The sequence below is a fragment of the Arachis stenosperma genome, chromosome 1 (genome assembly GCF_014773155.1).
Source record: "Arachis stenosperma cultivar V10309 chromosome 1, arast.V10309.gnm1.PFL2, whole genome shotgun sequence".
Taxonomy (NCBI): domain Eukaryota; kingdom Viridiplantae; phylum Streptophyta; class Magnoliopsida; order Fabales; family Fabaceae; genus Arachis; species Arachis stenosperma.
In genome coordinates this window covers 13,347,928-13,375,269 of record NC_080377.1, presented here as the reverse complement: position 1 = coordinate 13,375,269, position 27,342 = coordinate 13,347,928, and the positions used below count along the sequence as shown (strand labels likewise).

The 27,342-nt window shown below is 35.6% G+C and overlaps 3 protein-coding genes and 1 non-coding gene across 8 annotated transcripts; 3 read left to right on the top strand and 1 right to left on the bottom strand.

The window, feature by feature from the left end:
• Positions 1 to 8,872: 8,872 nt before the first annotated feature.
• On the top strand, positions 8,873 to 8,945 carry TRNAK-UUU (transfer RNA lysine (anticodon UUU)). Its single transcript has one exon. It is a non-coding gene; the product is annotated as a tRNA-Lys (tRNA).
• A 110-nt stretch (positions 8,946 to 9,055) lies between these two features.
• On the bottom strand, positions 9,056 to 12,681 carry LOC130968321 (3-hydroxy-3-methylglutaryl-coenzyme A reductase 3-like). The gene is made up of 5 exons (XM_057893526.1): positions 12,053 to 12,681; positions 11,292 to 11,778; positions 10,502 to 10,683; positions 10,046 to 10,392; positions 9,056 to 9,818 (listed from the first exon to the last, which is right to left on the bottom strand). Exons 1-5 carry the CDS (start codon positions 12,492 to 12,494, stop codon positions 9,576 to 9,578), a joined length of 1,701 nt encoding a protein of 566 aa, XP_057749509.1. The 5' UTR covers positions 12,495 to 12,681; the 3' UTR covers positions 9,056 to 9,575.
• Positions 12,682 to 14,003: 1,322 nt separating this feature from the next.
• LOC130940820 (uncharacterized) lies at positions 14,004 to 19,442 on the top strand. Of its 5 annotated transcripts, none has more exons than XM_057869089.1 (9): positions 14,004 to 14,395; positions 16,331 to 16,407; positions 16,716 to 16,831; positions 16,933 to 17,028; positions 17,418 to 17,505; positions 18,228 to 18,312; positions 18,452 to 18,515; positions 18,599 to 18,688; positions 19,042 to 19,442. In XM_057869089.1, the coding sequence occupies exons 3-9, from the start codon at positions 16,721 to 16,723 to the stop codon at positions 19,138 to 19,140; spliced, it is 633 nt and encodes a 210-aa protein (XP_057725072.1). In that variant the 5' UTR covers positions 14,004 to 14,395; positions 16,331 to 16,407; positions 16,716 to 16,720; the 3' UTR covers positions 19,141 to 19,442. The 5 variants fall into 5 exon arrangements, with proteins under 5 accessions (XP_057725072.1, XP_057725081.1, XP_057725063.1 ...); XM_057869098.1 differs by having other exon boundaries at positions 15,288 to 16,407; XM_057869080.1 differs by lacking the exon at positions 16,331 to 16,407.
• A 745-nt stretch (positions 19,443 to 20,187) lies between these two features.
• LOC130966520 (uncharacterized) lies at positions 20,188 to 26,949 on the top strand. Its single transcript, XM_057891340.1, has 9 exons — positions 20,188 to 20,622; positions 21,214 to 21,272; positions 21,611 to 21,725; positions 21,814 to 21,937; positions 22,285 to 22,365; positions 22,792 to 23,130; positions 23,764 to 23,927; positions 24,012 to 24,835; positions 25,233 to 26,949. The coding sequence occupies exons 1-9, from the start codon at positions 20,267 to 20,269 to the stop codon at positions 26,720 to 26,722; spliced, it is 3,552 nt and encodes a 1,183-aa protein (XP_057747323.1). The 5' UTR covers positions 20,188 to 20,266; the 3' UTR covers positions 26,723 to 26,949.
• Positions 26,950 to 27,342: the final 393 nt, after the last annotated feature.

The window sequence follows — 27,342 nt, the reverse complement described above, 5'->3', positions numbered from 1 at the left end:
TTTTAGAATAAATTGATTGAACATTATGGTGCCAAAGTAGCCTCTTTTGTGAAAATTGATTTATTCAAAACATAAGGAATATGATGTTATGTAATTCATGCAAATATTGGTCGGCCCAAAGGAAGGTCTATATTTGGCCGAATTACATACACATATTGATAGTAAATACATGTTTGGGTAACTAATTAAGAATAAAGTAATGTTATTATTTATGCAAACAATAATCGGCCCAAAGGAAGTTTATTTTTGGCCAAATAATAAGCATTGCATACTTCTGTTTATTTTATTAATTATGCGGTCAGTAATCGGCCCAAAGGAAGGTTATTGTTTGGCCCATTAATAGAAAATATATGCGGTAATAAATAGGTTGCGAAGTTTAAGTTTCCATGTGCGCATAGAAATTTTGACAATATTTGATTACTGCAATGAGAATATCACTTACAGTTAATTTTTCTATCCAAAGATTGGAAATTAATGTTGTGCTAGATATCTCAATATGGATTTTTACCCATTAATATATAATATTTACTGCATGTTCTTTTTGTTCTAATCCAGAAACTATGGCTTTAGCTACCAATATTTCTGCGCAAATTAGCAGTATTCCTATGCTGAATGGTTCAAACTTTAAAGTTTGGAAGGATACCTTGGAGATTGTCCTCGGTTGTATGGATCTAGATATAGCTCTTCGAAAAGAGAAACCCACTTCCACTCCAGAAAATCTCAATGAGGTTAAAATAGAGAAGTGGGAGAGATCCAATCGAATGAGCATTATGATCATGAAACGCTCAATTCCTGAGGCGTTTCAGGGCTCAATTACTGAGGATAAAGATGCCAAACAGTTCCTAAGGTAGTGTTTGTTTTTAAGTACTGAGACAGAGACTGAGAGACTGAGACTCAGTATCGTGTTTGTTAGTTCAGAGACTGGTACTAAAATTTCTGTCTCTGTCTCCAAAATTTCAGTATTTCAGTACCTCCAAAAAGTAGGAACACAGGGGACTGAAATTTTTAGAGATGAAAACTGAAACTTTAATAACATTTTATACCTAAAATACTTTCATTTCAATTAATTAATTCCAATTTTACCCTTTGTGCAAATTAAATTAGAGTTTCATTCTTGTTTCAATTCCTGTCTCCCATTTTGCACCAAACAGAATACTGAGATTTATTTCAATCCCTGTCTCTTAGTCTCTGTCTCTCAGTCTCAGTCTTTCTGTCTCTGTCTCTCCACCAAACGCTACCTAAAGGATGTAGAAAAATTCTTTACTAAGAATGAAAAGGCGGAGGCAAGTAGTCTTTTTGAGCAAACTTGTCTCCATGAGGTATAAAGGTAACGGGAACATAAGGGAGTACATTATAGAAATGTCTCATCTTGCTTCAAAATTGAAAGCACTAAAGTTAGAGTTGTTTGAAGATTTACTCGTGCATTTCATTTTGATTTCCCTTCCTGCACACTTTGGGCAATTCAAAGTGAGTTATAACACTTTGAAGGACACTTGGTCCTTAAATGAGCTTATATCTCACTGTGTGCAAGAAGAAGAGAGGCTACAGCAAGATAAGACTGAAAGTGCTCACATGGCTTCATCTTCTCAGTATAAAAGAAAGCGTGATACTACTGCGGATGTGCCTTCTCAGCAGAAAAAGGCTAAGAAATAGGATCAAGTTTCAACCTGTTTCTTCTGTAAGAAGGTGGGACATATGAAGAAGGATTGTACCAAATATGCCACTTGGCGTGTGAAGAAGGGTATAATTCTCACTTTCGTTTGTTCTGAGGCTAGTTTAAGTTATGCACCTGTTGATACTTGGTGGGTAGATTCTGCTGCTACTACTCATGTAAGTGTCACTATGCAGGGTTGCCTGTGGAGCCGACCGCCAAGTGATGCTGAAAGATACATCTACGTGGCAGACGGCAATATAGTTGCAGTCAAAGCTATAGGAACCTTTAGATTATGTTCCACGAGTGGATTTTATTTGGATTTATTAGAGACATTTTAGGTACCGTCATTTAGACGAAATTTGGTTTCTGTTTCTCGTTTGGACAAATCAGGTTATTTTTTGTTCATTCGGAGACAATAAAGTCATCTCTTTTATAATTCGAATAATATTTGCTCTGGTCATTTGGTGGATAATCTATATGTAGGCTTGACCTAAATTTCAATAATCATGAAATACTGTAAACGGGTACAAACAAAACTAAATGAGAATTCGGCATCGTTATGGCACAAACGCTTTAGGCCACATCTCTAAACAGAGAATTCAGGGGGGTGTCGGATGGAATTCTTGGACCCTAAATTTGGCAGACTTTGAAGTCTGCATTGAGTGCATAAAGGGGAAAAGGACAAACGAAAGGAAATTAGGTGCCGAGAGAGCTAAAGATGTCTCAGAACTGATACACACCGATATATGTGGCCATTCCCTACTGTATTGGAATGGAACGGTACTTTATTACGTTCATAGATGATTACTCTCGTTATGGGTATCTATATTTAATTCATGAAAAGTCCCAAGCCTTGGATGTTTTCAAGTCTTTCAAAGCTGAAGTTGAACTTCAACTTGGAAAGAAAATTAAAGCTGTCAAATCTGATCGTGGTGGTGAATACTACGGAAGATATGACGGTTCAGGTGAGCAACGTCCGGGCCTTTTGCTCTTTTCCTAGAGGAGTGTGGTATTGTTCCGCAATACACCATGCCAGGCAAACCTAGCATGAATGGTGTTGCAGAGCGAAGGAACCGAACTCTTAAGGACATGGTGAGAAGTATGATTAGTCATTCTTCCTTGCCTGAATCACTCTAGGAGAAGCATTAAAGACCGCAGTGTACATCCTTAATAGGGTGCCAAGCAAAGCAGTAACAAAACCCCATATGAAATTTGGACTGGAAATGGACTCAAGAACAATTAGTTGCTACTTTGTTGGTTACGCTGAGCGCTCACGGGGGTACAAGTTTTACAATCCTGCATTAAGGTCTATTTTTGAAACGGGAAATACGAGATTTCTTGAGGATGTTGAGTTTGGGGGGAAGGGAATATTAGAAATGTTGCTTTTGACGAGGATTCTATAACTGACAATGATTAGATCTTTGTACCTACTATTGTTCAAGACACAGTTATAGTACAAAAGCATAATGAGAATCCTACTGTAGATCCAGTTACAGTACATGAGAACAATGAGAATATTGTTGTTGCTCAAGATACTGCTACAGCACAGAAAAATAATGAGAATCCTCCTCAATCCCAATCCATACAACAAGCTCAACAACCTCAAGAAGTGTCATTAAGGAGATCCAATAGAGAAAAGAGAAAATCCATCTATGATCTCAAACAAGCTTCCTGTTAAATGGTATCACAAGTTAATCAAGTCATTACCTCATAAGATTTTGAGGTAAATATATAGATGAATGTGTATACCGCAAGTTCAGTGGGAGTAAATATATCATTTTGGTTTATATGTTGATGACATTCTACTTGCTAGTAACGATATAGGCTTGTTGCATGAAACTAAGAAATTTCTATCGGACAAATTCGAAATGAAAGATTTTGGTGATGCCTCTTTTGTATTAAGAATCGAGATACTAAGAGATTGCTCTCAAGGTATTCTTGGATTATCACAAAAGAACTATATCGAAAAAGATTTAAGTAGATATGGCATGGAAAGTTGTAGACCAATGGACACACCCGTAACTAAAGGAGACAAGTTCAGTCTCAAACAATGCCCTAAAAATGATCTTGAGAGGACAGCATGCATGATAAACCTTATGCATTAGCACTAGGGAATTTAATGTATGCTCAAGTCTACATACATCCTGATATATCATTATAGTGGGAGTGTTAGGTAGATACTTGAGCAATCCGGATATGGATCATTGGATAGCTGTTAAACGCATAATGCTTTATCTAAAGAGAACAAAGGATTACATGCTTATTTATCGGAGATCAGAAAATTTGGAGATCATTAGGTACTTTGATTCCGATTTCATGGCATATGGTTGCGAAACTTTGTCACTAAGCTTCATATAGTAGATGACATTGAAGGGGCCATTAAAGATATTTTGTGACAATAAGTCAGTAAGTACTATACTCCAATAACAATAAGAGTGACAAATCGAAGCATATAGACATCAAGTTCTTAGTTGTCAAGGAGAAAGTTTAAGAAAAACAGATTTTCATAGGACATATGGAAATAGAGTATATGCTAGCAGACCCATTACCAAGGGATTGAACCCTAAAGTTTTTCATGAGCACACTACTCGAATGGGTGTCAATATTAGTGATGCCTTGGTTTAGTGGGAGTTTATTTTATGCTATATGTCCTATGACAGATATTGAGTTATTTTCTGCAGAATTAAGTTGATGGTTTATTTCATGTTATATGAAATGTTCATTTTGCAATATTTGTATTGTGTTTGATCTCAATAAAGTTGGACCAGCTAGAAATAGACATGCATGAGATCACTTGGCATGTAATTTCCATATTACTCATCCAAATTTGATCTATGTCGTTAAGTATATTAGGATGGTGATTGGCGTGGTTTAGTCACGGCATTTAATGTGATAAAAGCTGCGGTAGTTCCATATCTAATGTATGAGACGGACCAGATTGTTAAAGTAATGAAAGAAATAGCATTCAAATGCGTGCATAAAGTTTATAAAATGTGATTATGTCAAGAAAGAATATGTATAGCCCAGTGGGAGATGTTAGGAAATTATTTAATTTCCTGACTTATTGTGGGCAATACATATATCAATATAATCACAAATGCTATTTCAAATTAAATGACTTATATAATGATGATCTCATTTTGTTAAATGCTAATTGAATAAGTCATATTACTTTTGATTGGAATTAAATGAGAGAAAAAACCGGATATATCTTTGTTCCTTAGATAATTATCTTTTTGGATTTTAGATATATTATCTTTTGGGCTTTAGATACTATTTTATTTGGGCTTAAGGGTTTAATGGGTGCCATGCTCAAATATAAATAGACATTCAGGGTTTCGGTCCCCAATATACCAAAGCCGCCTTTGTTGCTCTTTTCCCATCAAAAGAGTTACAGTTCAGCCGCCTAGGAATACAGAAGTTTTTGGTTGAGGAAGATCGAAAGAACCACAAGATCCAAATTCTTCCGATCGTATGATTCATGTTTATGAATTCAGGTACGCTTCCGCATTATGTTATATTTTTGGTAATTCAATATGGATGATCTGGGTTATTGAAAATTAATTATTCCAACATAATTAACATGAATAATTTGAAAAAAAAATCTTTTTATATAAATAAAAATGTAGAATAATTACCAAAGTCAATCATTGGACATTTTAAAATGAGAGACTTTAGTTTCTTAGATTTTAAAATAAATAAAACAGTTCTAACATTTATTTTCGTTAAACGATCCAATCTATCTCTAATTTAATTCGAAGAGTAAAGTATAAAACTGTCTCTTTTGATTAAAAGAATCAAATTAAAAGGAGACTATATTATCTAACAAAAAAATAAATATTATAGAGTTTTGTGTATTTTGAAATTTAGAAGACTCAAATTTTTAATATTAAAAATTTTGAAGACGCTTTTGGATAATTATTCAAAAATATATTACATAATTAAAATTTACAATTTTAAAATCTAAAATTTTCATATAATTTTAAATTAATGTTGTCATATTTAAATTAAACATCTATAATTTATAAGATATGTTAGTGTTTATAAATATTAATAGAAATAATAAAATTTTATTAAAAAAAAAAAGAACCATTAAAGAGAGAAAAGAGTTCCAAACAAAAAGAGACATCATGAGAGGTGCATGTTTTTCTCTTCGTTTTCTTTTTTATTTTTTCCCTTTTTTTTTGTAAATTGGGTTTTCTTTTTCTTTTTTTTTTCAGGTCATATATGGTAAAAATGTTTTTAGAGTTTTTTATCAATTGTTACGTAGTTCTTGAACTAATTTTAATTACAAATCAACTCATATATTTATTTAATTAAAAATAGTTTTTATTTTATAAATTATTATTTATCAATTATCTATTATATTTATTAACAATCAAATACAAAAATAACAACCAATTATATCCTCCATTCATCCTAATAATTCCAATTGATTAAAAAATTAACTTTGATCTCGTTACGTTCGTCCATGGCTTCCAAATCGTGTTTCCTTGAAATTCAATCGATTGGTTTTCAAAACAATCGATTGAATGATAACTCAATCGATTGGTTTACACTATATCACAAAACAATCGATTGAAAGTTGTAAGGTAGAATGGTAAAAAGCTTATACCAATCGATTGTTTATACTTTCCAATCGAATGAATGCCTCAAAACAATCGATTGAATTCACGAAAACAACATGGATTTGCCAAATACAATCAATTGAAAAGTAATGACATTGAAGTTTTAGCCAAATTCAATCGATTGGTAATGTAATCCAATCGATTGGAAGGTGATGAAGTTGAATGTTTTGCCAATTTCAATCGATTGGTAATGGTACATAAAATTAATTTATAGATTGGTAATTTATAAAATTAATTTTGCCGATCAATAGTACCTTTTGCTTTTATTCAAGTAAGGCAGAGTAAAAAATACAAAAAGTATATGATATTGATAAGGTAGCAGCGTATCAAGTAGTAAGTATGCTTAATTTATTTATTTGTGTTATGCACAAATTTAGTTTCGTTAAAATATTAGTAACCAGTGCTCTAATTTTTTGTGAATATGTTTTGGGATAAGTGTTTGCAATTAGTTAAATGTTAGAATATATTGAGTAAATTCTTTTAATATATTTAGAGTTAATATAAAACTGAGGGTAAAAAACATATTTAAGCCAAAGAGAGAAGTTTATTACGCATATAAGCCAAACAAGAATCTGATACAAGAATTCATTCGAAACAACTTTATTCGAATTACATTCCTTAATAATTCGAATCAATACAGCTCCAATTTTTCCCAACCATTGCATACAAGTAATTCGAATCAACTTAGAACGAATTATAAAAGCATAATTCGAATTGTATCAATTTGAATTAGTAGGAACACGTGAGTAGGAGGAAGTTCGAATCAAATTGATTCGAATTACTCACATTTCGAATCAAATGGTAATTCGAATTACACATTGTACAATAAGATACTAGAAAAAATACTATATAATATAAAAAAATATACTAAAAGAAGTATAAAACAAAATTATAGTAAATTAATTTTAGTATAAAATTATTAAATATAAATTAATTTTAACTCCTATTAGTACATTAAATTAAAAGTAACATATAAAAATGTACTTGTATTTATTAAATTTTAATAACATATAAAAATTTAATGACTTTTTAAATAACTTTTTTATAATAGGAGTACATTTTTATATACTTTAAATACTTTATATAAAAATGTACTTATATTTATCATACAAAAATAAAGTGTTGTGCCAATATAATAACATTATAATATTTTAAATCAATTTTTTTCTAGAATTTTAGATTAAAAGCAACACATGAAAAAGCATTATTGGTATTTTAAAGTTAACTTAATTAAAAAAGATAGAACTGTATTTTTTAGGATTTTATGTACATAATTAGGCTAATTTTTTTTAATATTGATCAAAGATGTGTGTACACTATGTTATTTGATTTCAGCTAAGTTTTACTCTACTATAATTTTTTTTTTTTACTTTTCATAAGACACAAATCTAAAAAATTTTATAAATTAATTTAAAAGAAAGTATCATTGACGTTTTATAAATTTTATGTACCATTACCAATCGATTGAAATTGGCAAAACATTCAACTTCATCACCTTCCAATCGATTGGATTACATTACCAATCGATTGAATTTAGCTAAAACTTCAATGTCATTACTTTCCAATCGATTGTATTTGGCAAATCCATGTTGTTTTCGTGAATTCAATCGATTGAGTAACAACAACAATCGATTGTTTTGAGGCATTCATTCTATTGGAAAGTATAAACAATCCATTGGTATAAGCTTTTTACCACTCTACCTTACAACTTTCAATCGATTGTTTTGTGATATAGTGTAAACCAATCGATTGAGTTATCATTCAATCGATTGTTTTGAAAAACCAATCGATTGAATTTCAAGGAAACACGATTTGAAAGCCATGGACGACGTAACGAGATCAAAGTTAATTTTTTAATCAATTAGAATTATTAGGATGAATGGAAGATATAATTGGTTGTTATTTTTGTATTTGATTGTTAATAAATATAATTGATAATTGATAAAATAATAATTTATAAAATAAAAAACTATTTTTATAATTAAATAAAATATATGGGGTTGATTTGTAATTAAAATTAGTTCAAGAACTACGTAGCAATTGATAAAAAAACTCTAAAAATATATTTTTTATTTGGACCACTAAGTAGTCCAAAGGTTCCTGGACCATCGAATCCTGTGCCTGGTAAAATGTAAATTTGGTTATGTATTTGGTTATGTACTATCCACGACTAAAGAAACAAAAAAGAAAAAAGAATCAGAGAACCCGATTAAACAAATTTTATCATTTTCAGCATTAACTAAACAAGTTTTCTTTCATAACTTTTTTTTACCAGGTGTTATACATCTATTGGTGAGTCAACAGTTGGCCACCACTAGACATCATTTCTTATGCCACCACAGAACTCGCCTTATAATTATCTTTACATCCGAATAAGTGTTGACGTATAATGATATAAATAAAATAATTATATAATAGTAAATGAAAATTAATTACTTCTGGAGATCGGGGGTTGGTTTCCGTTGCTAATCACTACAGATCCAAAAATATTTTGGTTTAGTTTGATAGAGCTTTTCAAATTGGAGCGGGTGAAAAAAAAAAATTTAATCTTACATGGTAATTAATATTTGAACCTTATCTTATATCAATTGCCGTCTTAGCTCAGCTGGTAGAGCGCGTGGCTTTTAACCACGTGGTCGTGGGTTCGATTCCCACAGACGGCGTTTCTTAGTTGTTTTTATCTTCATGTAAGTCTTCCACTATATTGATGTGAAAACATGACCTTAAACATAATTTGAATTTCTCGATGCAAACACTATCCGATAGAAAATAAATTTCACCAGCAATCACAGTTAGACCAATCTCTATCAGGCTAATAATATTCTGTATTCTGCGGCAGTTCTTGCTAAGTTTACAAATAAAAAGATGAGATTACAACATACTGAAGACTAAATTATCACAACTTTAAGGCAGTAGCTTAAAACTAGAGAACAGCACCCAATACAGAAATAAATTACTTGAAGAAAAAAAGAATTAAAACTAATGCCAAAGGTGTAGCTGCTTCTTTGTTTTATCCTCCACCCATTGATTGAAGTCTCCTTTCTCCGTACAGCCTCAAAAAAATGAGACAAGACATCACATGGAGCACACACTCATTTGAATCTAATGCAGCCTGTGTTCTTTTTCTCTATTTGTGTCTTACCACATTATCTTGGAGACTAGTTGACCATGACTTTTTATTTATCAACAGAAAGTAGCCCTTTGAATCTTACCTAGCTACTTTTTTTAGGCCAATATTAGATGCTTGGGCGGTTATTATTTTTCAAAACTAATCTGCTGTCATTGGTGTCATGTCATGATACAACATTTGTGATATTTCTGCTTGATCTGTTGTATTTCATGTGGCTCTTAACAAGCTGCCCAGCTGCGATTGCAGACATGAGTGAAAGCTCTCCGGCGAGGACTGAACCAGCTACTATGGCGGCCAGTAGCCTAGCATTTGCACCGGGGGTTTCTTTACTGGCGCCCTTGACTCCAAGTAAATTGAGGCAAGCTGACTGAGAAGCAAGTTGTGTGCCCCCTCCAACAGTACCCACCTGAATCATGAGACAAAATATAGATCAGACACAAAGGAAGTCTGATCTTCTCGTACCTTAAGAAAAATTATATAACTGATATATGCAAGGAAAAGATCAAATGTGCCAAATGGTACTATAACTTGTATTCAATAGAATTATAAAAAATGATGGATTTTTCCATTGAAGAATATTAGAAAAAAAATATTCTAAGAGACCCTGATTTAAGACCTTAGAATTGATTGTACCTCAATGGAAGGCATGGTGACAGATATGTGAAGGTCCTTGCCATTGTTCACTGGTTCCATCATGGTGATGCAGTGGGAACTCTCCACATTCTGAGCAGGATCCTGACCAGTGGCTAGGTAGATAGCAGAGACAATGTTGCTAGCATGGGCATTGAACCCGCCAAGAGCACCAGCTATTGCTGATCCGGTAAGGTTTTTAAGCACGTTAAGCTCTACTAGGGACTCCACACTAGTTTTCAACACCTTCTTAATCACCTCTTCCTTAATGATAGCCTCACAGACCACAGACTTACCGCGACCTTCAATCCAGTTGACAGCAGCAGCCTTCTTGTCCGAGCAGAAATTTCCTGGTGCAAGCATCAGGGTACACGGCAAGTTAGCAACTAGTTTAACTGTGACATAGTACGGTGTAGGTTTGCAAGTGAGGGGTGAAAAACACATAAAGGTCATGTTTACCAGAGATTCCAATAACTTCCATGTCCGGGAAGTCACTTTGAAGGAAATCAAGGACGTTTTGGACACCTTTGGAAACCATGTTCATCCCCATGGCGTCTCCAGTGCTGCAACGAAATCTAATGTACAAATTCTTGCCAGCAATATTAGGCTGAATATTCTGTAACCTAGCAAACCTGCTTGACCTGCACATACCCATTAAGCATTAATAAACCAAGAACAGTTTCATTGTTACTTTCAGCTTGCCATCCTTTATAACAACTGGTAAAAGCTCCACATAGGTAATTCCATGATCATCTTAGATACAAACTTACATTAAAAAATGTGAACACAAAGATTAGATTTAAGCAAAAGCATTTATCAATATCTAAATTTTACACCAACTTGACCTGCAACTAATATTTTTTGTCAGTTCTCAAATTTCAAAACAAAATATTAAGTTCTTTACACCATTTCCCTAATCTTCACATAACAAATATGAAATACTCAACTCTTAGAAACCCGACAGAAAGCATCTTCTGAACCGATTGAATCGTATAATAGCCATATATTATATTTAGACGCTTTCAAATTCAACATCAGCTTAACATTAACAACAAGCCAAAAACATTGCTAACATACCGATTCAATCTCCGGTTCAATTATTACTAAAGAAGGAAAGCATCAAATATTTGCCATAATTAACAATGAAACAAAAAATTGGACTATGCAGAACAATAAGAGACTGAGATAAGAACAATTACTTGAAAATGGATTGCTAAGAACAATAAGAGGATGAGATAAGAAAAATTACTTGTTGAAAACTACAGCTATAGACTCAAAGTTGAGAGGATCCTCCAAGTAGAACTTGAGCTGTGCAGCCCTCTTGGCGGTGGCAAACCGAACCACCGGTGCTCTTGTCATACCATCCCTCATGAGCACGGAGGTAGCCCCGCCGGAGGCATAGATGGCCTTGCAGCCTCTGTTGGTACTGGCAACAAGGCACCCTTCTGTGGTTGCCATTGGCACAGTGTACTCTCTCCCATCAAGCAACAATGGACCTGCCACACCTACTGGAATCTGCACAAACCCTATTGGCATCTCACAGCACTGCCCCAATATTGACTCATAATCAAATCCTCCCACTGGCAAACCCTCCAATGACCTCCCTGTCAACCTTTGAACAGCCTCGCGCCGAACAGCCGCCGCCCGGCGACAGTCTCCAAGCTTTGATTCCAGGGAATATGATGGCACAGAGCCTGAAACCACAGCCTGGATGACCTCCTCGTCTTCCGTTGACACTGCAACATAAAATCAAATATTAAATTAGAGCAATGCTACATAATCAAAATTATATACCATTCTTTAATTACCAGAAGTCCAGAATTTGTCAACATAAAAGGAGAATTGTACGCACAAAACGAGTAAAATTCATTTATACATCCATAAGTAAAAGTAATACCACGACAAAATTTCTCATTGAAACAAATCTTATTTCAGCGTTGAAATGGTTTTTTGATTTTTCCTCCCTAGTTTTATAAAATTAAGAAGTAAAGGAAAAAAAGGACAACTTACATGAATCCGAATCAGTCATAAACAAGACTTTAGCCGGAATTGGTGAGGGAATTACAGCCGTCTCTTCTGAGAGGGCAGCAGGACACGGCCCCGGCGTCCGGCCGTCCTCCTTGGCGATTATCTCTTCGTCAGAGAGATCATCGTCAACGGAAGCGCGCGAGAGGCCGATGCCGAAGAACCTGAAGAGATACACGGCAGACGCAACGAGTAAAGCGATTGCAGCGGATTCATCAGCGGTTATGACATGAAGCGGGGTCGATGTACGGATCTTCTCGCGCCAGCGGTGGAGGAGAAAGTACGCGACGGAGAAGAAGGCTCCGAAGAAAACCGCGTTGGTTAGGTAAAGAGGGAAGATTGACGAGTCTCCAGCGTGCTTCTGGATTTTGAGTGATTCGCCGGCGGCAACGGCAGCTGCAGCGACGTGTCTCCGGCGAAGCTCCATTTTCCTTTCGGAAACTGATCTACGTTTGGGAAAAATGTAGATCAAGGAACCGAAGGAAAACAGAAACCCAGAAGCAGAGAAAAGAAGGGAAGGAAAAGTTTGGAGCTAACGGTTGAAAATGAAAGAAATTCCGAGAGTTCAGAGAGTGATTTATAGAGAGAGATTTTGGTGCATGGGAATGGTTTCATTGGTTTGGCGCGCTGCCTGTTCTTCACGGTGCCCACGCGTCCAACGTGCTATTGAATATCGATTATTCTTACTATTTTTCTCCCACTCTTTTTACAATATCTTTATTAATTTTTTATTAGATATTTTTTGGCTTTGTAAGGAAAATATTTAGTATTTGGTAAACACCAAAATGGCGTCGACAAAAATAAGAAAAATGTCAAAAAAAGAAAAATAATTATCGCAAAATCTAGAACATTTGATAAAAATAACTTATCCTTAAATAATTTTTTTGTTGATTCAGGGTTGATATGATACCACATAAATTTGTTATGTAAGTATTTTTATTTCCTACAGGCTTTTCTGTCTATAAAGAAAGCAATCTAACCATTTGATTCTTTTTGTTAGTTTTAGATTTTTTTTGACAAGTCTGTATATTATATCTCTATTCTTAACAAAAATTTAAAAATTGTATATCTTTTTTTGTTTTCTGGTCAGGGACCTGGGCTACTAACGTGGCCCAGACCGAAAACAGAAACCCATGACCGAACCCGACCCGGCATTCAAACTTGCGTATCCCTCCCTCTTGCAGCTGCTCATATCAAACTCTGTATTTACTGCATATAATCGACGAGGCATCACACAAATTTTTTTTGAACTCAACGTATGCTCCCAGTATCTCATCAATTCACTTATCTTGCCGATCTTATTAATTATTGCTTTCATTTTGAATAATATGCAGAATTTCTAATGGTGGTTGAATGCTCCAATTTAATTGTAGGTTCCCTACTTCTGCTGCGCTTTATGTTATATATACCGTCTTGTCTTCCAGGCCAGTATAAGTTATCCTCTTTGTTCACAACACTGATTGGGGTTCTGATTCTAAAAATCGGATCGGACCGGTCGGTCGGACCGATTCAACCGCAAACCGACAATAATAATAATCCGGTCAAGCATGTAAAACGCAGATAAAAAAATCAGTAAAAAACCGTTGAACCGGCCAAGAACCGGACGGTCAGACCGAATCGGATCCTGGCCGGTTTACACAAAACGGAAGCTCCTTCGTTTCTTTCTCCCATCCTCCCTCTCTTTCTTTCATTCAGAAAGAAATCACACAAACCCAGACAAAAAACCCTAGCACTGTAAGCCTACACCACCGCCGCAAGGAGTAGCATACTGCCGCCGTCCGTCGCACTCAAAGTTCGCCATCCGTCCGTCTATCTAACTGTCCTCTTGCTCCAAGTCTTCAACCCCTGTTCGCTGTCACCGATCGCGGCTACTCCTCGAGCTCGGCGTCCGTCGTCTTTGTCTGCTCACCCCGCGCTTCCGTCGCCGTTTCCGCCGCAAGGAGTAGCATACTGCCGCCGTCCGTCGCACTCAAAGTTCGCCATCCGTCCGTCTATCTAACTGTCCTCTTGCTCCAAGTCTTCAACCCCTGTTCGCTGTCACCGATCGCGGCTACTTCCTCGAGCTCGGCGTCCGTCGTCTTTGTCTGCTCACCCGCGCTTCCGTCGCCGTTTATTTGCCGTTCACGTTCGCATCTTCGTTCAGCTGTCGTCTTCGTTCGCGTTCTTTGCCGTTCACGTTCGCTCGGCGTTCATCGTTCGCGTTCACTCGCCGTTCACCATTCGAGTTCGCATTCGTGTTCGTCTGGAAGCCACGTTGCTCTGCTTCAAACTCTGCGACCAACCCGCGGGCTCCACCTAGCCGTCGAACTGCTCTCTTTTGTCGCTGCCGTAAGTTCCCTAAACCTGCCACCAGACAATACACTCACACAACACCAATACTCTGCTTCAAACTCTGCAACTTCTGATTTCTATTACAATAAGTAACTATTTGATTTGGTAGTGATATGGATTTTTTTTCTGAATTGAAGTTACAATGGCTATGTTCTCTTCTCTATCACATTGATATTAAGCTTTGAATTCTCTTATTTCGTTTTAATTTTACGGCACTCAACATGTTTGATGAAATGCTTTAACCATATTTCTGGTTGGTTTTATAATTTCTAGCTTTTAGAAACTTAGTAAGTTGATTGCATGTGAAATTAGAATAATTGGATCTTAGTAATTAGGAAATTTTAGCTGCACAAATAGCATCTTTGCAGAAAACATATTAGCATGATGATTCCACTTGCATTAGTGTTCTTCTGGTAAATTTTAACTGTAATTGTGAACTTGTTAATTTGCTAATTGTTCTTGTGTTGTTGTTTGTTGTTCTTCTATTACTTCTAATTTATTTTTGTTTTTGCTGTGATTTTCTGTTCTTGAACTTGTTAAGTTGATCATTTGCTAAATTCTTGGGCTGCCGTTGTTTTAATTTGCTAAATTGCTAGGTTGCTGCGATTTAATTTGTTAAATTCGTTGCTGTAACTTGAATTTGTTGCTGAATTTGTTGCTTCCCAGTCACAGAATCAGAACAGAATGCTCAGTCAGAGCTTGATTGATTGCCTTTGCTCACTGATTGTATTTGATGATAAATTTTAAATTGATAACTTTTAAATTTTAAATTTGCACTGCCTATATTACTGATTCACTGTTCCTTCAGTGCTTTTTGTTGTTGTTAATCATTGTGACGAGCTTTGTTAAAATTTGCACTGCCTATATTACTGATTCACTGTTCCTTCAGTGCTTTTTGTTGTTGTTAATCATTGTGATGAGCTTTGTTAAAATTTGCACTGCCTATGTTACTGATTCACGGATTCATCCCTCTCGTCGTCATCATCGGCATGAACTCCGAACCAAAACCCCAACTCTCTGGATAAAATTTCAACGAAAGCTGATTGGGACTTTTCTTCTACTTAAGGAATGAATCAGAATGATGAGGCCAAGTTGTGAATACACAAGTGTCAACGGACTATAATATATATTGAGTTTGTGACATTAGAAGGGTGTAATAATAACAATAATGGAGTCATGTTATTTGAATATTGAGGTTTAACATTTAAACTCTCAGCTTCTCAACCCTGTTTGATTCTTCATATCAGGCAATTGAATCGAATCAACCAGGCCTTCTTCTTTTTCTTTTAGTTGATTCTTAATTTTTCTAATATATGTAACTTTCTGAATCAAGTGGATCAGATTATGTAGTTTTTTTTTTATTTGGGATATTTTTGGAGACGCATTAGAAGAGCTATTTTGTTATTATGTTTGCTATAATAATATTCACATGTTGTGTATGCTTGTGATTGTTCTGTGTTTACATTTTCTTTCCAAGTCACTTGCTGTGGTTGTTCTTTGAGTTAAGACTTTGTATTTGTGTGTGTGAGAATGTGTGATAATGTTGAATGATGTTGCATCTAGTAGGAGTTCTTGGAGTACCCTTATCTTTGGTCCTTTATAATTTATTATTTTATTTTAAAACGATTTTTTTGGTTGGACCGGTTGAACTAATGAACCAGTAATTAAAGCGGTTTGATGACCAGTCCAGTTTTCAGAACCTTAAGTAGCCTTGCAAATCTCTGGAGGAAACATGCTTCTGTATATTCCAAATTCTATGTTCATGCAATGAATTTGTGTTTCGTTTGGTCTTGGGCCATGCATTATTATACAACAAGTGCTTTAATGGGCCATAATGACCCAATACTTGCCCATCAGACAAGCCCAATAACCCACAATCTGAAAAAAACTTCACTGAAACCTTTGTCGCTGCTGAATTGGGTTTCGTTACAGCTGGCTTCAGTAGGAGTTCTTCGTTGCCACCGTCTGCTCCGCCGCAAGATATCAAAGCGTCCAAGTCACCACTTCAGGTTTTTTACCTGAAATCATTCTTCTGCTGCTGAAACCTCCATCATTTATAAATTTCTATAATCAGTTAAAAAATGTAACTTAGTTTACTTGACAAGTAACATGGTTAGTTTACTTAACAACTAACATGGTTCAAGTGTTTCGTGAATTCACTGTTCGAATTGTAATTTTTGAATTTTGTTTTTTCACTTTTATTTAATACCGTGATGATACATTGGAAAAATTCTCATTTTCATACGTTTTTTTCCCCTAGAGTCTCACCCTTTTTTTTCATCCATATGAATTTTTGTATTTTCTTCTATTTGTTCAGTCTCAATGTTCTATCTTAGCAAGATTGAACACACATTGCCATTGCCTGCTCCTCAGCTAAGTCGTCCAATTCGAGAAGCTATACACACTGAACTTGAGAAGCTTTTCTTGGATAAGGTTTTTCTGCTTCTAATGTTTTCCATTCCCCTTTTACTCATGTGCTCTTCATTTGATAATATTTCACCATGATTGGTTTTGGTTTTCTGCAATCATTTCAGGTTATTGCAAACTTGGGCCTCTGCGTATCTGTCTATGATATAAAATCCATTGAGGGTGGATTTATTTACCCCGGAGATGGTGCTCCAACTTATACGGTACAAGTTCTCACGGCTTGCTTTTCTGTTTTTTGACTCTTTGTCCTGAGATTTGAAGTTCAACATGATCACAGTGTGAAGTTGAATGCAGGATTTTATGTTTAATATTTTTTTTCCCTGAATGGTTTTTAACTTTGTTTGTTCAAGTTTTGAGGCTTAGATTATGATATCCAGGCACAATAATGTGAATATGCCATTTTTTTACACTATGTTCCTTTGAGAATATTTGAGGACTTAAAAGGTTGTGTGTATTTTTAGCTATTGTGTTTCCAATTTCCGTATTTCTTGTATTATAAACTGAAATTTTTCGACGTCAGAAGTAGGGATTCTGTGTGTGATTGTTGCTGTAAATGCAATAACTTTGTTCTGACTTCTGATATTCCTGGCAGGTAGTGTTCAATTTGATTATGTTTCGTCCATTTGTTGGGGAGATTATGACTGCAAAGCTTCTTTCGTCTGATGCTGATGGCTTAAGATGTATGTCTTAGATTTCAGTTGCTTTCTTGATTTTAATTTTCGCTTGACTTAATTAATTTAGTTCCATTTTACTTACTTCTTTGTTTTATGTTATTGATGGATAATGACCATGCTTATCAGTGCATAGTTCTGCTTCATACATCTATTACATGAAGGCTGCAGCATAATGAGTTTTTCTTTCTTTTTTTTTTCACTTTTTTTAAAAGTTCTTCCACTCTTTTGATCACAAAGGGTTTACATGGTTGGAGTTCTTTTTCTTTTCTTTTTTATTTTAATAAAAGTTTAAGATAGTTGCTTGAAGGTTGTCTTAAGGCTTCTCTTATTGATGAATTTCATGATAAAATATTTTGCTACTACAAAAAAAAGAGTATGTGATTACTGCTCTGCCTTGATGTCTCTGCTTGTCGTTTTGTCCATGCTTATTTTTTGTGAGCAAAATCAGAGTCAAGTGTAATTTAGTTGAAACTCAAAGCATGTCAATATAATGTAAGGAAAGTTTGAAAGACCACAAGAATGACATAACCATACAATTGCTTGCTAGCAGAGCCGATTTTTAGTGTTTTCATTTCTATATTGTGACTTGTGACACCGTCAGCTGCCCATTATTTGTGTATATAATGACACCATCCAATGTTTGCATATCGTGAAAGATTTAATGATTGTCAGATGTTGCTATGCTTAAAGATTGTTCATGCTTAGTAAGGCTGAATTCGTGGTTGCAGTATCACTTGGATTCTTTGATGACATTTATGTTCCCCTACAGCACCTACCCAGCCCAAATGAGTTTAAGGCTGAATCAAAAAATAGGTGTCGTCACCCTTACCTAATTTTTAGTCTTAACAAATAGTATATTTGCTTGCACTCGTTTCTTCTTTTTAAATACTGTAATCCATCCTATTAGATGCAGATTTATTAATGTGCTAATATATTGTTTTTGAAAGTACAGCACAAAAGGAACATGGTATTGGAAATATGAGGAGCAGTCATATCCTGTTGATGATAGCGATATGGTTAGCTTTCTTTGCCTTTAATGTTAACTGTATGCTTAAGAAACAATATATATGCGTTAAAGTTTTGGCTTCCAATATGGCAGATCAAGTTCCGCATTCAAAATGTGACTTATCCTTCAATCCCAGTTGAACAACCAAAAGAGTCAAAGCCTTTTGCCCCTATGCTGGTCACTGTAAGTTAGCTTTTTTTCTACATGAGTGAGATATTGAGACATATGGCTTTTGAATTTTGTGCAAAATATTTGTTTCTTGGAGTCATTATGTTAAAATAAACTGTGGTAGGGGATGTGTACTTTAGAGGGTATGTTTGGTTGTCGGATGAAAATGGGGTGTGAATTTTCATGTATGAGCTTTATGCTAAGGATCAATTAAACCAACCAAGTTTCCGACCCTGGGAATGGCATATTGACAAAGTTTGTGGGGATGCTTTTAAAGTCATAGTAAACGTGCATTATCTAACTAAAATGGTGGTGGTTATCATTGCAGATTTTTGAAAAGGTGACTTATGGCGGCATCTATTTTGTAGGGATCAATAGATCATGACGGACTGGGCCCTGTTTCTTGGTGGCCTGGGCAAGAAGAGGATGCGGAAGAGGAGGAGGAGGAGACAGCGGCAGAGGAGTAAATGTGACTATTTTGTTTAATCTTCAATACTAGGCTTATATAAGAAACAGGTAGTTGATAGGACCTTAGATTCATTCTTGGATGATTGCAACTCAACAACACTAAATATTCTTATTTGTTCAATTCCTTCTGATATGTAATTTTTCTTTTGGGTGTCTGATATGTAAATTATTTCATGAAACCATTGTTTGCCCGTTTATTTTTTACCTGAATTACTTTTCACATGCAAGAAGAGGAAAGTGTTTATTGAGTTTATTCATATCCTTCATACGTGAACGAAACTAGTTCCAATTGAACTTTTGATATCCATATTCTAATATGTATAATTTTAAAACTCCGTATATTCCTATGGGTAGTTGACATGGAGTTATATAGGTTAAAATTATCAAATCTTAATTCTATCAGTCTAAGTAAATTACACTAATGGAGAATATATTTTGGCTAGGTAATCTTAGAGACAACATTTGTTCTATATTTAAAAATAGGAGAGTGTTAGGTAAACAATGATCATTTTGAACAATATGAACAACTACCAATCAAATAAAAATATACTATATCCTAATTTAATGCTATTAATTAAATTTAAGATTAATTTAATCTTTTAATCCTATTAATTCACATTGTTCAAAAATATTGTTGGTTACTTATCATTTTCCTTAAAAATATATACTGATTTCACTAAAATTTAAATATGATACTTGCTGTCTTTAATTTTTTCAACGAGATATTGACTTTTCTTATAAAATCATAATTGTTTATTTTTCAACTTTTCATTTTCTTTGGAAAAAAACTTGTACTATTTTAATTGATGGTTCTTTTATCATATATACATTTTACTACTTTAATTTAAGAATAACTAAATTTGTTTACATGTTTTACTTTATGAACATCTCCAGTCTCCATGTTAAACTTATGAGGAGCTTATTCTTGTTCGTGAAAAAAAAAAGGCGCAAACATTTGTTATTTTTCAGTAATTAAAAAAGGAATTATTTTGTTTTATTTTTTGTAAAAATGGCTTGATGAATTGTTTATGTTTTCGCCTTAACTCCATACTCCATGGTGAGTTAAACTCACTCTATTTCTATTCTAATTCCGATCTGCGTTAATCGCCAACCAAAAAAAAAAAAATGGAAGAATATCCAGAAGAGTTGCGAACTCCGCCGGTGACGCTGGCGGCGATTGTGGGTTGTCCGGAGCTCCACCCTCTGATCTCAACTCACTTTCTCTCCGCTCAGCCGCCAATCAACACCCTCGCCCTCCCTGACCTCTCCAAGATCTACCTCTTCGAACGCAAGCCCAAGGATTCCAACGCCGAAGTCCCGCCACCGCCTCCTACGGTTGTCGGCGGGGTCCTCAAGAAGGACTGGCTCCTCAAGCACCGGACGAAAGTTCCGGCCGTTCTCGGTGCTGTGTTCAGGGCGGAGCACGTGTTTGGTGACCCTGCTCAGTGGCTCAATGTCTGCTCCGATCTCGATTCCATGAAGTAAAACCTCTCTCTCTCTCTCTCTCTCTCTATTAAGTGCGTGTTTGGATGGTGGAGTTCGGAGAAGGTGCGATTCAGCATTATGAGTGAACAACAATAACAATGGCAGCTAACTAAGTAGATGATGATAGTGTTTACTTTTTGCATTTTAAGTGAAAATGTCGATTTTTAGCTATTTTTTGGGGGTTTGAGGATGTTGCATAAGAAAGTAACATAATTGAGCACGGTTTGTATGTTGAGGAAGCTGCTGTCTTGTTTTGGAGAATGGAGATATTTAATGTATGTTGAGATGTAGGGGAACAAGGGATTGTTGTTGAGGCAAGTTTGAGGTTTTATTTGCTTTATGAATATAATGGCTTTTATTTTGAGTTCAATTACTATGTACTGAAAGTGGAGAAGAATTTTAGACTTGCATAGTAAGACTTTCAAGATAGTTCGTGATTGAGTCATACGCTTATGATTTTAGCTCAATATCATCCAAGCATGACCTACAATTTGAACGTGTGTTGGTTTTGGATGTGGGGTTTTGGTTTTGTTTTCATTTCTTGGACTTGATTTTTCTGAAATGTGTTTGGGGTTGTTTGTGTGCAGGGCTGTGATTCGTGGGAGGAACATCAAGTTGGCTGTTGTAATTATCCACACTGGTGCAGGTGATTGACTTACTAGTTTTTCTGTCTTCGTCACTTTACTTCACCGTGCGCTCTACTCACAAACTGTATGAGGAGAGTGAATTTAGATTGTTACATCATTGAGTGGGCAAATTTTGCTATGGTTTTGATTGGAATTGATATGCAAATGGGGAACCCCCCCCCCCCCCCCTTTCTCTCTTTCTCCCCCTTTCTCTTTTTGGGTGTATTTTATTGTATTTCTGTTTCTGTTTGATTGGTAGGCAGCGACTAGAGGAAGGGACACTATTGTTCTTTTAATGTCATTTACAGATAGAGGTCTGCAATGAGTTTGTAATATGTTTTCGGGTCTTTGATTGCAGATGAGATCACTGAGGATAGAATGATTGCCTTACGAAAGCGAGCAGATGTAGATGCTAAATATGTAATTATGTTAAACCCAAATGACAACTCAGATCTCAATCAGTCACTTGACAGGCATGCTTTATCTTTCTAAATTTTTTTTGTCTATTTTCTCTATAAACAGCAACATTGTCGTCATGCTCTGTTCTCCTTTTTTGTGCAGGATGGCAAATGCGTTTTATGGACTAGCCACTATGTATTACCGAGAAGAAGGAAGAAGGATTAAACAAAGGATAGAAAAGAAGAATGTTAGCTCGGTTGAGTTGATTGTTCGCTACTGCTTCAAAGTAGGAATTCATTTTTCTTCTTTTCCTGTTTACTTTTTATGCCGGTGCCACTAACATGCCAACCAAGGTCCTGTTGGATGCTATTTTGAGTTGGAAAGCCAAATGCATATATTATGTATGGATGCATGTATGAATGTATGATTGATTGAATTTTAGTAGTAGAAAAAGGATTAAAGGAATAACGGTGATCATGCTTTCTGAAGGAGTAGAAAAGGAATTACAGTGATCATGCCTTTTGACTTTCTTATGTTGTTTATTGTACTCAAGAACTTGTGCATGCTTTGCTTCTTTATACTTTTATCAAATAGAAAGTGTGCATTATTTATCTAGATGCTATGAATTGCTAGGTTGCTGTATATGCAGAATTCCGAAGTGACTGGCCCGAGGCACTGAAATTTTATGAGGAGGGATATCATACACTGCGAGAGGTGCGTATCATGTGAATAGTCTTTGAAAATTGTTTATTTTGCATTTTTAATTTTTATCTGTTTTGTTTTCATTCTTGGCTATTGTCAAGATATATTCATTGAGCGTAAGTAGTATTGGTATTACTATTTACTGTTAGTCAACTATCGAAATATCTCAATTATCATCTGCCAACTATATTTCTATTTAGAAGTTATAGCCTTGCAAGGAGTTTGTCTTGTCATCCTCCAAGAGCATCTATAGGATATGATTTTGTAGTATATTATATGCAGTGTTGTCTAAGATGCTTGAAATCTTCTATTGTCTCCCCTACTATCAAATGAAGTTGCATGTGTTTGACTCGATTTTGGTTGTGTTTTTGTAACATTTGTCTCCAAAGCAAATGCTAAAGTTGACATGCATTTTTTCTGTTTATATTCATCACACAGATTGTTGGGGTGACAAGGTTACCTGCAATACAACGGTTGGTTGAGATAAAATATGTTTCTGAACAGTTGAATTTCAAGATATGCACCTTACTACTACATAGTGGGAAGGTCACAGAATCAGTGGCATGGTTTCGTCAGCACAAGAATGCATACAAAAGGCTTGTTGGTACTCCAGAAGCTATATTTCTTCACTGGGACTGGATGAGTAGGCAGTATTTGGTATTTGGTGAATTGTTGGAGACTAGTTCAAAAACAGCTCAAATATTTCCTCCTATTACTCTAGGTTCCGCTTCTAAACCCCTGTCTGAGTGGGAATTTCATCCAGCCTATTACTACCAAGTGAGAACTGCTCTTTTACTACCTAACTTTTGTTATGCTGCTAACATGTTTAGGAAAGAAATGCCTACACCAGTTTTAGGTTATATTCATAACATTGGCAACATAGAGGTTTGAATTTTATTCTCGAACTTTCTTCAATAAAACGTTTACATGTAAAATCCATGCTAACGCTTGGTGGGAATTTCAGAATACTTTTATTTTTGTGACTGCTTGGCAATGTAAAGTTCGAATGTTATTTTATTAAAAATAAATTTATAAAATGCATTTTATTGATTGATTTATGTATTTTAACTTCCTATCTACCGTGTTCATCTAGTGGGATAAGGCTTTGTTTTTATTTTTTTAATTTCCTACCCCTTATTCATATTAAACATTAACGAGAAGGAAATTACAAGTTTGTTATCCTATTAAGGGGGTTTCTACCACATTGCTGTGATCCATGGTTCCAATCTTAGTTGGGAGAGTCCTCTACATTGAGTTCCCTATAGTACTAAAATATATGTATGTTTTCAGCATCCATGTGCGTTTTTACAAACTGTTACTCCTCGTTTATATGTGCAAAGTTGTATTATGAACCTATTCATGTGCTTATGTAAACTCACTGGGTGATCCTGATTAATATCTATGAAACAGTTAGCAGCCCACTATTTGGGCCAGAAGAGGTCATCACTGGAGCTTGTAATCTCAACGACAGAAACCTCTAGTGATACTGATAGTGTTGATTCTGTTGTTCCTTCAACCTATGTTGGTCAATTTGCTCGGATACTTGAGCTAGGAGATAATGTTGATATGATGGCGTAAGTTTTAATTGGTTGAAATAAGTTCATTTTATCTATTTATTTTTTAATGGGTATCATCTAAATATTCATTTTTATTTGCAGTCTCACTGATGAAGAGTACATGCGCTATGCTGTGTCTGAAGGAAGAAGGTTCCGAGACTCACTTGAAATTATTGCTCTTCTGAGAAAAGCTTACGAATCCTTCAATAGTAGTAACATTCAGAGGATGGCCGCACTTTGTGGGTTCCAGATGGGTAAGGAATATTTTTCCGAGGGTGATTCAAGCAATGCAAAGCAGATTTTTGACAGTATTGCTTCCCTATATAGAAAAGAGGGATGGATAACTTTGTTGTGGGATGTCTTGGGATTCTTGCGGGAGTGCTCACGGAAGAGTTCTAATGTTAAAGATTTTGTGGAGTATTCTCTTGAAATGGCTGCACTCCCAATATCTTCTGATGCCAATCTCCAGAGAGACACCGGTCCAGCTGGTCCTGCAAGTCGAATCCAAAGAGAAACTGTACACAAGGAGGTTTTTGATCTCGTTATGGAAGATTCAGTGTCAGAAACAAATGAACAACTGAATAACCTCAAGATCAATGGGGACAAACCACTTCAGCTTCAGGTTGATCTTGTAAGTCCTCTCAGGTTGGCAATGATTGCTTTAGTTGCTTTCCATGAACAGACAATGAAGCCTGGGTCATTGACCTCGATTTCAGTATCACTTCTTTCCCACTTACCCTGTACTGTTGAGATTGATCAATTAGAAATCCAGTTCAACCAACCTAGTTGTAATTTCTTTGTTTCAAATGCGCAAAAACCTCAATCAGTAGGAGTTACTGATACTCAACAGCACCGAGTGGAGACATCAACTTCACTTGTACTTGAACCAAACAAATGGCTGAGGTTGACCTATGACATTACATCCGGTATGTTACATATCTAGAAAAACTTCACTTAACATGATATATTATACATTTAACTACCATTTTGTGACCCTAAATTTCTTTACCTTACGCGTCTTGTTTCTATTAATGTGATTGTTTAACCAACTTATTATATAAGTAACAATGAGATGACTGCTTATTTATGTACCATGCAAAGTCCTCCAATATTTCTTTAAAAATTGGTCTGGGATTTTCTGGCTCCTGTGTCAACAAAATTTGTCAGTTTCTTGGTTCTGGTTAGGATCTATGTCTAATTTATTGTCCATCTTGATGAGTGCATAACTATTACGACTAGAAGAATTGCTTTTGCTTTAGCCATTCCCCCCCCCCCCCCCCCCTTCTCTTTTATCGTGATTTGAAACTCTACTTGCTTTTCCAGATCAAAGTGGAAAACTTGAATGCCAGTCTGTTATTGCAAAAATTGGACCACACTTCAGAATCTGCTGCAGAGCTGAAAGCCCTGCTTCACTGGATAGTTTACCTATTTGGACATTGGATGATTGTATGCAAAGTGTTCCAATTAAAGATTCCGTTCTTGTGTTATCTGGTCAGAAGATCATCCAAGTTGAAGAACCAGAACCACAGGTAGATGTTCGTCTTGGTGCCTTTGGTCCTGCATTAGTAGGAGAGATTTTCTTGGTACCTGTTACAGTGATTTCCAAAGGTCATAATGTGTACTCAGGTGAGTTGAAGATCAATCTTGTAGATGTGAGGGGAGGTGGCTTGTTTAGTCCGAGAGAAAATGAACCGCACGCCTTGGATAGTCATCATGTCCAGCTGCTTGGTATTTCTGGACCAGAAGGGGAAGATGATTCTCATTTAGATTCTGACAAAATAAAGCAAGTACAGCAATCATTTGGATTAATTTCTGTCCCTTTTCTTAAAAATGGGGATTCTTGGTCATGCAAACTAGAAATCAAGTGGCACCGGCCTAAACCAATTATGCTTTATGTATCTTTGGGTTATACTCCTACTAATAATGAGTCAAATCCTCAGATGGTCCATGTCCACAAGAACTTGCAAATTGAAGGGCAAAATGCTATTGAACTTGACCATCATTTTTTGATGCCATTCAGACGGGACCCATTAATTCTCTCTAAGAACAAGCAAGCTTCAGAATCTAATATTTCACAATCACTTCCCTTAAACCAAAAAACTCTGCTCATTGTCAGCGCAAAGAATTGCACGGAGTTGCCAATAAGGTTGAAGTCCATTTCCATAGAAGCAGACAATGATGTTGAAAGGACATGCTCTAACCAACATGGAAATGAGGAGCTTTCAAACCCTGCCCTTGTTGCTCCTGGGAGAGAGTTCAAGAAGGTATTCTCAGTGAGTTCCGACAAAAACATTTCAAAGCTTGTACTAGGAACTGTGTGTTTGACATGGAGGAGGGACTTGGGGGTGGAAGAGCAATCTGCTTCTACCACGGGGACATTGCCTTGGGTTGTGACCAAGCAAAAGCTGCCAGACATGAATGTCGAGCTACCACCATTGATTGTGAATTTGGAATGTCCTCCTTATGCCATCTTGGGAGACCCCTTCACATACTATATTAGGATTTTGAACCAGACACCATTGTTGCAGGAAATCAAATACACACTGGCAGATGCACAAAGTTTTGTATTATCAGGGTATCATAATGACACTGTATATGTTCTTCCAAAATCTGAGCTCATTCTCAGTTACAAATTAGTTCCACTTGCTTCTGGGCTGCAACAGTTACCTAGATTTTCCATGACTTCAGTGAGATACTCAGCAGCATACCAGCCTTCAAGTTCTTCAAATTCTGTTTTTGTTTTTCCTTCGAAGCCTCATTTCAAGAATGAAGCCTCGACCAACTTTAGGTTGGAGTCAGTTGCCAATGAATAGATCTTGTACATTGTTCCTTTTTTTTTAATTATTTTCATTCTATCATATTCATCTTCCTTGGGATTGAAGGAAACTACATATGTTGCATGGAAAATCTGTATACATGTCCTCTTTTGGATCTTTGTTTCTTGTTTATTATTGATTTGGGTCATTAAAACACTTCTAGATATGTTAATCAATAGTTACACGTTAACACAAGCAATAATTTTAGACTGGAATCAGTTCTATAATTGGTTTTGCATTGACTGGTTAATGGAATTTTTTATTTATATTCTTCTAGAAGAAAAGAACTACTGTAAATATTTACTCCTTAAGTATTTAGCTTTGTTCTATGATGTTTGAATGGGGAGTTTCTTGCAACCAAATGATTTATAACGCTGTATCGTTAACTCATAATGATAAAGTGTCATTATCTTTTTAATATAATCTTCAAACTATAGAAATGAACATGATTGGTTGAGATATTGATGGTGCAATGTGCTCAGATTAAGTGTATTGAACTATATTATGAACCTATGTGCTCCATAAGAGTTGCAAGTTGCAACCCAATCGCAAAACTGTAGCAGTTCCATCTCTTTCTATTAGAAATTTAGAACTAGCTAGCTCGCTTTTCTTTGTAT